The sequence below is a fragment of the Chaetodon auriga genome, chromosome 16 (genome assembly GCF_051107435.1).
Source record: "Chaetodon auriga isolate fChaAug3 chromosome 16, fChaAug3.hap1, whole genome shotgun sequence".
NCBI classification, from domain to species: domain Eukaryota; kingdom Metazoa; phylum Chordata; class Actinopteri; order Chaetodontiformes; family Chaetodontidae; genus Chaetodon; species Chaetodon auriga.
Window position 1 is genome coordinate 19168584 of NC_135089.1, and position 13935 is coordinate 19182518.

General features: G+C 42.2%; 1 protein-coding gene across 1 annotated transcript; it reads left to right on the plus strand.

Annotated features, from left to right (window-relative positions):
* Nucleotides 1-1212: 1212 nt before the first annotated feature.
* LOC143334704 (phosphoribosyl pyrophosphate synthase-associated protein 2) lies at nt 1213-9227 on the plus strand. The gene is made up of 11 exons (XM_076753624.1): nt 1213-1348; nt 2684-2844; nt 4277-4329; nt 5442-5508; nt 5631-5803; nt 5898-6013; nt 6468-6523; nt 6790-6938; nt 7147-7217; nt 7521-7667; nt 7775-9227. Exons 2-11 carry the CDS (start codon nt 2762-2764, stop codon nt 7931-7933), a joined length of 1074 nt encoding a protein of 357 aa, XP_076609739.1. The 5' UTR covers nt 1213-1348; nt 2684-2761; the 3' UTR covers nt 7934-9227.
* The last annotated feature ends 4708 nt before the right edge of the window (nt 9228-13935 follow it).

Genomic DNA, 13935 nt, shown 5'->3' on the forward strand with positions numbered 1-13935 from the left:
TAATGCAAAAGCATCTCACTACCCTGGAGCTGTGTTAACACTAACACTCAGTGAATAAATGCTTGATTTTAAAGAGTTTACCTGCATCACCCCTCCTGCTGTTTCTGCATGTCGTTCTTCTGGCTTTGTTAGACAGACACAGTTGGTTTGAGACAGGAGTCAATATATGTCTCAGGGAGGAAACTGTAAATTAATGAGCCACTTAGCTGTATCTATTACACTCAAAGAGAGTCCTGCTCTCTTTCTCTTTCAGTCTGTGCACGTGAGAAGAAGTGCTCACGTGCCTATTTAAAGGATGGTAGTAGTAGTGGTGGTGATATAAGAAAACAAATTTGTGATATTTCAGTAAACATTTTGCCCATTAAATGCAACATTCCCATCACAAAATGAGATTTATCTCCAGCACCTCTTTGCATTTCCAACCAGAAGCATCTCTGCAGTGACTCATCCTGACTGCATGTTTGTATATAATTGACAAGGGATTACAATAGCTGTTCTTGTTTAGTATATAGTGAGAGGGGGAATGTTGGATTTTTTTGTAACACATGAAGGCATGTTTATTCGAAACTTGAAGTAGTGATGTAGGGATGTTGTGTGAAGCATGTAAAAAAAACACACTGCCCTCAAGTGGCCTGTCAGGAGGGATACATGTCTCCGGATGGCTTTCAGTGTGAAGTCATGTTGTTCAATCATTAAGTCACTTGACCAGTTATGTGTATAGACACGTGTCTTTTTCTGTCCACTGACTAAACCAGTGGCTTAAATATGCGTCTACGATTGCCGATAGTTATACCGAGTTGTAGGTAAATAGCTTATTACAGTCAGTACATCAGCATCAAAATACAAGACAAGGAAGAGAAAACGTAATAAACCTAATAATCATTTTGTTGCATAACACTGCTTCCAATATGTTGGTACCTTTTCATCTTTGAAACACAAGGTTGAGTTCACTGTTTTCGGAAATAGCATACCTCCACGTAATAGTGCGTTTTGTTGTTAATTTGAAATTAGATTGAGTGTGTCTGAATTCGGTCAAACTATGCACATACAAAACTTAGAAAAAATAGCGTTTGCCTTTTAAAATTGGACATCACTGAATCACTACTGACGATCATGAATTACTTCTGAGAAAAATTTATTGTTTACGGATTTACAATGAGCACTTGAATGCATCTTGAAACCAGCCCGTTACCATTTCCTGGCTCCTGGTTCGTCGAGCTTGTACGTCCATCAAAACTGTCCATCGCAGAAGCAGACGGAGTGAGGGAAACAGGTTGAAAAGGGCTGGAGGCTTGAACAATCGAATACTGTTGGTTGCAGATTGTAACCGGACCTAACACACAAGCTGGTGAGGAGTTTTGTTGTGTTTTGTTTAATTCAGCAGTCGTTAACCTATTTTGACTTGATTTCCGATGCATGAAAAATCAATTCGCGCATTCAAGAGCTATGCCACGGCCAGATAATTCCTTGCGAGCTATCGCGTTAGTACTTGCGTTAACGTTAGCTAACGCTATCTCACGATGTTACAGCCAAACATTTAATATAAGCAGATATTGATTTGACTGAATTCGTCTAACTGCTTTTATACAATAGTCATTTCAAACAGTATTTGAGCACACAGTTTAACTTTTTAACACACTCTCTCTCTCGAGTAATACACAGCATCGTAGACGGCAGAATCCTGTGTTGTCCTGCTAGCTTAGCAACATGAGGAAGCTAATGTCGTGACTGTGTTGACAGTTGGGATAAACGATATATAACGTTACCTCCCATTAAACGCACAAGGTATCCCATTAAACGTAGTTGAACCCATAAAAGAAAGTCGAAATGCTCAGACTATATAGCATCACTTATTTTAAGCCGTACATATTCTGGTTGCACATGGTTGCATATGGCATCTGGTTGCAGCCCAGCCTTTGTGTTTGCTCTGTGTTACTGTTCCACAAACATCCTCAAGTGTGTGTGCAGAAAGACTTACTAAAAGCTTTTCCTCCTGTAGACCCTTCAGACCGTAGGCTACATACAGTATGCTGCCAGACGCACAACACTTAAACACAGCATTATAAAGGAAGAAAGACTGTGCAATCAGTCAGTTTGTAGAGCAGTACAGAGGGAAGCAGCAGGTGTAGAAAGTAAAGTGTGTGAAAGATAAAAAAAAAAGGTTGGATGCTGCAAAGACAGATGGCCCTTCACAGTTAAATCTCATTAACTATACTATGGTGGGTTTACGTGGGAATACACAGTATTTATCATTCACCTCGCAATAGGAAATGTGTCCTAGGTATTGCATATCCTGCACATTTGGTCCCACTGCCAGGCTCAGCTGAATTTTCGTAAAAGATCATCCCCTCTTCTCCAGGATGTGGCTGCAGTAGTGTGCGTAAGGCTGTCATTCAGTCTAAAATGAGAATTCCTCCTTGCTGTTTGCAGGAAGTTCATAGATAACTGTCACATTTTGGCACAGGGCTCTTTCTCCTGATCGAACTCTCAGATGGAGCTTGTTTTAAAGAGCGTTGCCACAGTTCGTGCATCTTTGTAACGTCAGCACCACTTTGAACAGAGTTTTTCATAGATCACTATCAGAATGCTAATTTGTAATATCGAGTTTTCCCTCTCTGCTTGTGTAACAAGAGTTGCCACATTGATGTTAAAGAAAGAAATCGCTGCCCTCTGTCCAATGCAGGAAGGTCTCAGCGCAGCGTGGGTGCCCAGGGATCCACTGCCTGAGTGTGGGGAGAGCAGCGGCCGAGACCCCAGAGACATGAACCACACCAAGGGCGGCCTGGTCATCTTCACCGCCAACTCGCACCCCTCCAGCCGTGAGCTGGGAAAGAGGATTGCAGAGTGAGTATAGGAGGCACGGATGACGTGTTACACTCACACACACAGACGTAATTGAGCACGGGAATCCAAGCAAAACTGGTTATTTTGGAGCAAACAACCCGCCGGTCCTTGAGGAACAGGTCTGTCACCTTAGCTGACTTACTGTTGACTTATGCTTCCTGACAGCTAAGTGTGGATGTCCATCTGAATTGGCAAACTCGAGCTAGCACTAAGAAATGTGGCGAAGCTTAACTAAAGACAGTAAGAGTTATCTCATTCACAGTGATGAAGTATTTCCTGCAGCTTTGGTCTTATCTTGGTGATGCAGATCCCCCCCCCAAACCATATTCATACTGCTCCAGAAATATCTTATGTTTGTGTCTACAACTTCTGAAAAAAAAAAAAAACATTCATTGTGTGCATGCCAGACCAGAGGATATTGATTTTTCTTTATTTTATCCAAAAAGAACTAAAATATATTTACCCACTCAAACGCAGAAACGTTTGACCTACCCCAACTGGGTGACTCAGAAGATAATTACCATAAAACATAAAAAGCAAAAGATGAAAATATAAATAATACAAACGTGTTACAGAAATATACAAAATAAGTGAGTTAAATAACAATAGCAGTGTAACAAAGTGATACTAATACTTTCATTACATGCTAATGCTCAGATTATTAGATCGAGTTCAGGGAGCTGAAGTATCTGTGGAGCCTCTCAAGGTATATTTTTTCTAAATATAGAAAAGTCATCAAATCCTTGAGACAAAGAGGGGCAGAAGATGGATTTGGACTCTCCAGAGGGAGAAGAATACGTCTTTGAGCAATAAGTGACCCAGTGTCAGTTTGACACTGAGGTGAAATAAGGTTTTCACCCGAGAACAGTCCTGTCGTAGAATCTGCCCGCAGCTGAAAGAATATGAATTCAGCCATATTTCCTCACTGAACTTACTTTCCTCACAAGTTATGTGTTAAAACATTCAGGAACTGCAGAGTGTACTTGAAATGCGTACCATGCATTCCTGGACTCCACAAGGACGACTGAGTCTGTGCATGTTTAGGAAACAAGTGGAGTATTTACATTTCATACTGTGTGTGTGTGTGTGTGTGTGTGAGAGAGAGAGAGAGAGAGGCAGGGAGGAAAACACAGCATGTTAACAATTTACAGCGAAACATTTACAGACTGCAGAGTAAGCAGGTGTGATTAACTGAAGAGAAGCAACAATGAAATGTCTACACTAATCATTTATATTTTTCCCTTTTTGAATGTGTGTTTTCTTGCTTGCTTTTCATGCTCTCTGCATGAACATAACTAACACTGTAACTCTCCTGTCAGGCCAATCAATGTCTCTGAAATGCCTTTGAAAACCTAAGCTCAAGTTCTCTCTCTCTCTCTCTCTCTCTCTCTCTCTCTCTCTCTCTCTCTCTCTCCCCCCCCCCCCCCCCCAGGCGGTTAGGGGTGGAGCTCGGCAAGGTGCAGGTGTACCAGGAAGCTAATAGAGGTAAGATGCAAGCACCTACAAGCATCTTCAAAAGAAATCACATCTCTAAAAATGTGCAAAATTAAAAGTTTGAAATCATCCAGTGGAGAGGCTTTCAAGTTTAAAGTCCTTTTATAATCCATTACGTTTATGTGGTGGTTTATACAGTCAGAAAAAAGACGAGTAAACGACAAAAACATTGTGAAGCACTTTGGTAAAAGTGGTTTATAAATGTAGGTATTTACATTTCCTTAACATTTAGAACCTTAGCTCTAACCCCTGGTCATTACAGTACAGGTCTCAGCTGGGTTATAAAACCAATAATGCAGCAAAGTAAGGTTTTTCAACAATATTCTGGCTATGTAATTAATCCCTCTCTAATAATTATGATACTAATAATTAGAATTTGTCAAGAAAAAAAACTTTGGTGGAGGGCTATGAAGACACATGGAGAAGAGCTCACAGATAAATGATTACACTGCTGTTTCACTGTGTACGTCCCCAGGTTCATTGTTAAATTGTGGTAAAGTGTGGAGCTGTAATTGGTTCTTTCTGACAAATGTTTCACCACTGCAGCGGTATTTGTGCAACAACGTGTCTCATTAGCCCATGAGTTTTACTTGCTTGTATGTGTGTGACACAAACTACTCACATCCAAATATTTCAAACTGGCTGTTATCTTTTCCACCATGTGTGTTCAGTGGGCTTGATTTTGTTGCAGTATATCTGGTCAGCACAGTTCGTCTGCCAGCAGTTCTAAGGAAGACTTGACAGACAGTCGCTGCTTTATCACACGATGCTGATGCAAGTGGGACAAAACAGACAGCAAATATTCAGCGTGGTAGATGAAACATCTCGAGCAGTTTTCATTACAGGCAAGATCTGTGGTGTGCTTAGAAATAAAAACTGTCTGGAAAGTAGAAATCAGTCTAAAAATGTACACATTTTGTCGGTGATGGGCAAAATCATGTATCCTGGCAGGGGGTGCACAAAGGATAGCTCTCTAATGCTCTAATGAAGCTGACAGGCTTTTGCAGGCTTTGTTATGAGGTACGAGTGTGTGCGTGAACGTGTGTTTGTGTGCACGCTTTCTTGCTGCTCCTCTCATTCTCATGGCCTGTTTGTTTCCACAGAAACGCGGGTCCAGATCCAAGAGTCAGTGCGAGGCAAAGATGTCTTCGTCATCCAGACGGTGTCCAAGTAAGAACGATCACACATAAAACTGAAAATGATGAAACCTTACCTGAAACTTCTCACTGTTTGATCATCACCATCCCCTCCTCCTCCTCCTCCTCTTCCTCATTGCCTTTTCTTCCCATCAGAGATGTGAACACCACCATAATGGAGATGCTGATCATGGTGTATGCGTGCAGGACGTCCTGTGCCCGAAGCATCACAGGCGTGCTCCCCTACTTCCCCTACAGCAAGCAGTGCAAGATGAGGAAGAGGGGCTCCATCGTCTCCAAGCTCATCGCCTCTATGATGTGTAAAGCTGGTAAGTACAAAACAGAGCGAGGCAAAGTGAATCGGTAAATTAGAACATGGCCTCCACAACTGTTGGAACTGTCAAACTGACCGTGTTTGTGCAGGTCTCACCCACCTGATCACCATGGACCTCCATCAGAAAGAGATTCAAGGCTTCTTCAACATCCCAGTGGACAATCTGAGAGCCTCCCCCTTCCTGCTGCAGTACATACAAGAAGAGGTAGAAAGTCATGACTTGCATATTAAAGGACCTCCATGTTTACGACAGCACATCACCTTTGTCCCTTCTTTTAAACTGACTGTTCGCCAAGCCCCACCTCCCTTAGTCACTGTTGCTGTGCCTGTCAAGCTTTGTAAAAGGGATGGAAATAAAAAACAGTGTTGGTTTCCTATTTCAGATACAAATAATGGGCTGTTGTTTAGTTTTAATTAAACCCTGCTTGGACTTACATGCTACAAGACAAATGAAAAGCTAAGTCAGGTGAAGAGTTTGCTTCCCTAAATCTAATGAAGAGTAAATGAACCTGAACTGAACGTGTGGAGAAATCCAAAGCTCGACAGGCCTGTCATCCCCAGTCACAGCTGCTAAGCTATATTTAATCATTGCGGGGGAGGGTCGATTGTATGCAGATTTCACTGTTTACTGTGTGTCTTTATTTTCCATGAACCTTCAGATCCCTGACTACAGAAATGCTGTGATTGTGGCCAAATCTCCAGCCTCTGCCAAAAGGTACTCTCTCCTCACTCGCTGTCTCTGAAGTCGCCTTCAGCTGAGCTGAGCTGAGCCGCAGAGCTGTCACTCATTACGTTGTAGTGTTAAACATGTTAATCATGAACCTCTGCTGTTCTCACTCTCACCACTCTTTCCCCCCCTGGGGGAGTGAAGGGACTATTTCATTAATATATCAGCATGCATTGCTGTATGCCACAGCCTGATACTACCACCGGGGGGAGCCAAAGTGTGTAGTATCTGAATTTTCCTCTCTGGGTGTGCAGGGCTCAGTCGTTTGCCGAGCGGCTGCGTCTGGGCATAGCGGTGATCCACGGTGAAGCTCAGGACGCAGAGTCGGACCAGGTAGATGGACGACACTCCCCGCCCACCGTCAAGACCACCGGAGCCATTCACCCCAGCATGGAGATACCATGTAAAGCAAGCACACACACATAACACTGTTAAATCCTATAACCACCATGTAACAGACTATACTGCATATTGGTCGATACACAGATACTCACACACTGATTTTTGCTCTGTCACTGCAAATAACACAACCACAGAGAAGTGTTGACTCAATAATGTGCACTGTGCAGCAGTTCTCACCGTTTCTCTCTGTGTGGCCTTTTGTTTCTCAGTGTTGATTCCTAAAGAGAAGCCTCCCATCACTGTGGTCGGAGATGTGGGAGGACGCATCGCCATCATAGTGGTGAGAGCATGCCTGCCTTTAACTTCAACAAAAAATTATCGCGAGTCCACTCCTCTTGGACATTACGACGCTCTGCATCTACTTTAGTCATCCTGACAGCCGTCATGATGCATTGACGTTTCATCTGCTACGTGCGTGTTGCATTCAGGGACCACTCTGAAGGAGCAATTTTCTTTTATGGCTGAAAAAAGTCATTTGAACAAAGAGTCTTGTGGGTCATGTACGGCCTGGACCGCTTAGAGGGCGTTAAGCCACTGTTACAAGCTGACTGCTGAGGGCTGATTGGGTCTGTTTGTCCCGCAGGATGACATCATCGATGATGTCGACAGCTTTGTGGCAGCAGCGGAGACACTGAAAGAAAGAGGGGCCTACAAGATCTTCGTCATGGCAACACACGGCATCCTCTCCAGCGACGCCCCCAGGTTCATAGAGGAGTCGGCCATTGATGAGGTGAGTGCGTCCTTTGATATCTTTTCTTCTGGCGTCATTCTTGACTCCCGTCTTCCTCAGGTCACGGTCCTCCCACTCACTCCCCCTCCCCTTCTTCTCTCCCCCAGGTGGTGGTGACCAACACAATCCCCCACGAGCTCCAGAAGCTCCAGTGTCCAAAGATCAAAACGGTCGACATCAGCATGATCCTGTCAGAGGCCATCCGCCGCATCCACAACGGAGAGTCCATGTCCTACCTGTTCCGCAACATAGGAGTGGATGACTGAACAGCCTGACACACACACACACACACACACTGGATCACACATACCATTTGCCTTTTCAGATCTCGTCAGAAACGTAGGGCTGAATGTCTAACACTGAAATTGCTACAGACACAAAAGAATCCATTTCCTACGTGTAACCTAACACACAAATAGAAATGCTAACCCTTTGAGTGCAGCTTAACATAGACGATGGCTGAACACACACTAGTCTTGTACCGTAGCTGTGACTGAACACACACACTGATCGGTGTCCTGAATGGGCTGCTGCTCATCTCTCCAATGGCTGCCCCCCCACCTCAGTTTTTTTGTACTACTCTCATCTCTTTCTGAGTCCCTTCTTTTGTCACATCCCCGTCTTGTCTGCATTTACCTCCATAGAAATTCACGTCGATGATATATCTTAGCGCTGAATGTCTCTTGCAGTACAATCTCCTTTACTAATAGCATCAGAAAGAGAGTCAGTGCCTTCTACAGGACATACAACACACAGGCCTTCACTAGTCCGATACACAGCTGTGTCTCAGCTAACAGAGCTAATCCATTATGGCCCTTGTAATTAATCCAGGAGTAGCCAGCTAACAAACTTGTGCAGAGTAGCAGAGTGCATGTTTAACCCTCTGTCAAATTTATTTATGTAGTGTGTGAATGTGCTGCTAATGTAGTTAGCTTAGACTCCTAGCAGCTAGCCATATGTCTGCGTGCTTGCCAGAGCACTTCATCTGGTGTCAAATCTACTAATTGCTAAACTGAACTGGAATTAATACAGGAAATATTTTCTCAGTCTGGTTAATTGGATGTAGAAGCATTGTATGGCAGTGCACTTGTGAAATATGTCCTCATGAGTCATCCAAATAGCATTGTGTGCCATCGTGTCAGTGCCTGCTCATATTTTGTATCAGTTCATGCTGCAAATGAGCAGTTCTCTTCCAGCCGGAGAGCTCTGGGTAGAAAGCAACTCCCCGACAAACCGTTTCCTCGAGCAGCCGGTTCCACGTTTGTCACTGCAGTTTTACTCTCTGGTAAGAAGTGGAAGGTTGTTCTCGGTCATTTGGGAAATGGGTAAACGAGCTCTTGATCCTGAGGTCATTATGAAAGTGACTGATTGAACACTTTCTACCTGAGTTACAAAAAAATAAAGAGGTCCAAACTGCAGCTAAAGCTGAGAAAGTAAATCAAAACTTTTTCTCATGAGCGAAAACTTGACTGAAGCAGGTCTTTGTCACTTTACCAGATGTGTTCCAAAAATGTTTTGTATTTATTTTCAGCACTTAATAAATATTACTTAAGACGGTAACGAATTCTTTGTTTTGTGGTGTTTTTCAGCGTCATAAATGCTTGTTCTTGTACTTTTCAGTAGGATTTGAGATACTGGACATTTACTTGTAGTGGAGTATTTTCACATTAATATATGTACTCAGATCTTCTTCCACTGCATGTAGCTCTTGTCAAACAGAGTGGATACTGGATACAGACATCTTACTTGAAGACAGCAGGTTGAGATCAGTGTGCTGCACCTCCTCCTCCTCCAGTGCTCTCTAAATATAGGGACAGTTAGCTCAGGTGGGGTAGGAAACACACACACAGGAAGAGAACAGTGAAGTGCAGAGTTAAATCAAGTTTCCCCTTGTGTTTCTTCAACATGTTTCATGTTTCTTTATTAATGCTGACAGACAGGTATTGGTTCAGACAAACATGGTGGCATCAACTAAAGAACAGAACCAGGCAGAGAAGGAAATCTGTTTCAGACCCGAGACACACTCAAAGGTCAGCTCACACACTGTCAGATTGTCCTGCTCACACTGTTTGGCACCGCTCCCTAATTGGCCGTTCAGCTGGCATACCACATGACACCTCTCTCTAATTTCACCAGTGTACTTGAGGAGGTCAAGCCAAAGGTTAATATAAGAAAAAGATTGAAGTTGCTCCAAAATGCGATGGAATTAGGGTACTGAAGTCCAGTATAATAGAACAAAGCAGATGGAAACAAAAAATTTAAAAACTACATTTCTTGAGTTTGCATCTTTAAACCTTTTGCCAGTTTTTTTGTTTGTTTGTTTGTTTGTTTTGTTTTTTTTTCTCCAGTTTCTCAAAAGTTGTTCCGTTAACACAAGCTCATACTTGATGTACGCAACAGGCATCTGCTCTGGCTGTTCAGTGTTTAAAGATCGGTTACCAGTGGTTACAGTGCAGAATTTGCAGGTTGTCCAGTTAGTTTTAAGCCAACCATCGAAATGGTTATCACATCAACAAGGCCGAAAGTCAAGGTCAGGCAGGTCAGGCCAGCCTGAGACACTCACAATGAGCACACTGCTGGGATCTGTCCCAGCCTTCAGTCTGCATCCACCAAAACATCAGCAAGTAACCAGCATAGTCGTGTCCTCTCACAAGCATATCGAATACATTGCACTTTTGAATGCAAAGCTGGTTTTGAATTACTGTCACTACCAGTGCTCTTAACCCTAAAGCAAGGCACTAAACCCTGTCACCTGCTGCAGCAGAGCTGCTCAGAGGCCACCAGTGGGAAAATGGTTTTGTTGGTCAGCTCCCAGAATGTGAAGCGGGGGGAAAGAGGGTTTGATTACTATTTAAAACATGTGGCGCGATGACAAAACAATGTGAAAGTGTCATGGAGAAAGGCATCAGTCTGTCTACAATCTGGAAAAAGAGTTAAATGCTGTCGTGCTACAATCTGTCAGTCTCGTCTGTGCTGCACTCACTGGCAAACGCTCTTTAAACACTGGTAACGCGCTTATTTTGTCTTTTTAACGTGATGGGCGGTGACAGTCAGCTACAGCTAGCACACATCTGAAGGCTTTAAAGGCAAAAGCAGCATGTTAACTAATACAAACATGTCATAACAAGGCAAAGTGATCACTTCGTGCGTTTAGACTTTAAACCCAAAGCGACCGGGACTTGATCTGGTGATAAAACAGCATTTGTACAGCTCACACTGGTTTGACGTAAGAGATGAAACTGTAATAAAAATACTTAAGAAATAAAAATACTCGAGTGAGTTGCTTATGGCTGATTTTCATTCCTTTAGAAATCTTGAAGACCCTTGTTCCTGTCCAATAGGACTACAATGTAAATATACTGCAAGTTCTGAACAAATACTTGGTGTCTTTAAAAAACATATCTTACATGAAAACATCAACCTTATACTGTGAGTTTGGTGCCACTCCCCCTTATCCAATTCAAACTTCTGCTTCTTGAATAGCATCGCACATTTCACCATACATCCAGGGCAGAGAGACACGAGCAGAAAACAAAAAAATGTCCTTTTTCAGTTGTTTAAAAGTTCTCATATTCCTTTTTTGTGACTAAATAATGCTGAGCAGCAGCCAAACTTTACTCCCATGAGTCACTGAAACTCTAATCCAAATGATTCCCTGTAGGTCAGAGGTCAAGGTCAGGAGCTGGTACAGATTCAGATGCCTCAGTTCAGACACACATTAGCCAGTTTTTAGAGTGTGTGAAGTATAAACGGACACAATCACTCAGTGCAAAACAAGTTGACAGCTGATACCTTATTTTAACAGTGTGTCTGTGACCGACTGAACCAGAAACAGCTGTTCTGTCACACTGTGCGTCACTGTGACGTGCTTCCATGAGCAATTAGCAATGCGTGCTACATTCACGACAAGCCACATATTTGTAATTTTATGTAAGTTGTGTTTGCAAGATGAAAAAAAAGTTCAATAATATTCTTTAATATTAAGATGACCGAGCGTCTCCACATTAGTGACTCTATTAGTGCTGTTTTTAGACGGTTCCTGGAAGTAAATGCTAATGGTAACAGGCTAACATGCTCACAATGACAATGTCTACATGCTGATTGTTCGCAGGTATAATGCTTACCGTTTTCACAGTTTTTGGTTTAGCTTGTTAGCATGCTAACATTTGCTAATTGGCACTAAATCCCAAATTTTCGTGATGCTAGAGGAAAAGTCATCGGATTATTAGGATCCATCCTCTGGAAAGCATGAATGTTTGCAGAAAATGTGAGCCGATACATCCAATAGTTAAATTTGATCTGAGCCGCTAGCGTGGCTAAAAAAATAAAACGTCCTTTAATGCATTGCTTAATGTTCTTTAGGTTTTGTGAATCTTTGATGGTCAACGTCTCCAATCTGGACTCCACACGGACGTTTTCACTCCATGACCATACAGTGCTGAGTGACTTTGGCAAAAACATTACAGTCAAACATGGTTGCCTGATGGCTGCCTTGTTTTCGGACTCAGCGTTTCCAGTTAATGCAACCCAATCAGAGCTTGCCAGCAAGCTGTAAAATCTTGACAATCACACACGAACTCATAATAATCACCACGGTGAACGACAACATCAGAGCAGCAAAACACACAACTAGCCCCTTAAAAACTTTGTAGAACATACTTGTGTGTGAACGCTGTCCTGCTGAGCACCATTTTGCCATCCACATGCACAAACATCAACCCTTCATCAGCCACTGGATAGCAGTCAAATCTGAACAGTTCAATACAGAATCATAATGTATAAACAGAGACTGTTACTGTAACCACAGTGTCACAGATTCAAGGTTCAATAACAGACATTTTGCCCGATCTCTTTGACAAATGTCTGCATTTGTTATTTCCACGGGCAAATTAAGACAATTCTGCAAAACTCTTCAGGGACAATCTGCAGTAACTGACTCCAGTTCTGGTCCAACACATTTTCAAGATTTGATGCAAAGACGACTTATTATTTGACAAGCAATACCATTTCTTTGGTTGCTCCAAATGTTTCAAGTGCTCTTCATAACTTTCTTTCTGCTGATTATTTCAGAACTGCCACTTGCAACTTATCTGATTTATCTGGCCAAAGATGCAACTTTGGAAAATTAAAGATGAACCTCATTCCTGAAAATGATCTGACCTTTATTGACAACTTTTGTATTCAACCCATGTTTGGACTACGTCAGGCATGTATCACTAACTTAAGTTCATTTTCTAAGCTCATAATACTGGCACTGGGACCTTCTACTCTTCTCCTAATGCAAGATGTGGAGTGTGTTTACATGCACACAGTTTTCTGAATAACACTGGAGCTCATATCCATGCCAAGGTCTCGTTTCACAAACATTTCTCTGCGGCAAAACTGTCCTGGTATGTTAGCAAAGCTTCATTAGTGGATTAGAACAGAGAAATATTCACCAAAATATCAATAAAAATAGAACTGACAATTGCATTTTATGCTTCTGGGAAGTCGGTAGGCTAAATTAGCATGGTAGCTACAGGAGAATCAGAAAGGCTAGCTAGCTAACCTACAAAACTAGCTATTAGAGTTAGCAGGCTGATATGGGAGCAAAGAAAGGCCATAATAATATAAATTAAAATAGACCTGACAGGGTTTTGAATTTTGAAATTTAACTGCTACTGAATATTTAATGTACTTTCTGTGGTTTGTACAATCAAAAAAAAAAAAAATGATTGAGATGATTTGGGAACTCTGTTACCATTTAATAGTTTATCCCCCAGAGAACATTTACTGTTTCTTTCACAACTGTAAAATGACCAAGATATGTACCTCTTGGTCGTAATTCTTGATTGACCATATGTAAACATTCTTGATAGAAATACTTGTTTTAGTTACCCATTTATCAAAAAAGCCTAATTTCTGATATACTGTTAACAGATTTTTGAAACTTTTTTAATCGTTGGCACTTAGATGCTTACTTCAACTAAGAAATGATTTTTAGAGCAGTTCTGCCTCTGAGAAATGTTTGAGGGACCGACGCTACAAAGTGCACCTGCATGTCAGCTGTTTCTCAGCACGGGATTTAACTGAATATCCTCAGTTTCCCATGCAGCCTGAGCTCATGACACCATGCAGGGAGTGCAAGTGAACACAAAACAGCCTCAGAATGTATTCAAACGAGCATATTCTGTGTTCCTGTGACCCTGGATAAGAGACTTCTGAGAACCCTGCGCCGACTGAAGAATATAAGACATGACCATCCTGAATGACAGGATAGTGGGTGTGC

Coding starts and splice junctions, on each gene's coding strand:
- LOC143334704 (XM_076753624.1), top strand. CDS start 2,762: ATGAACCACACCAAGGGCGGCCTGGTCATCTTCACCGCCAACTCGCAC. Junction 4,330..5,441: donor GTACCAGGAAGCTAATAGAG/GTAAGATGCAAG, acceptor TTGTTTCCACAG/AAACGCGGGTCCAGATCCAA. Junction 7,668..7,774: donor AGGAGTCGGCCATTGATGAG/GTGAGTGCGTCC, acceptor TCTCTCCCCCAG/GTGGTGGTGACCAACACAAT.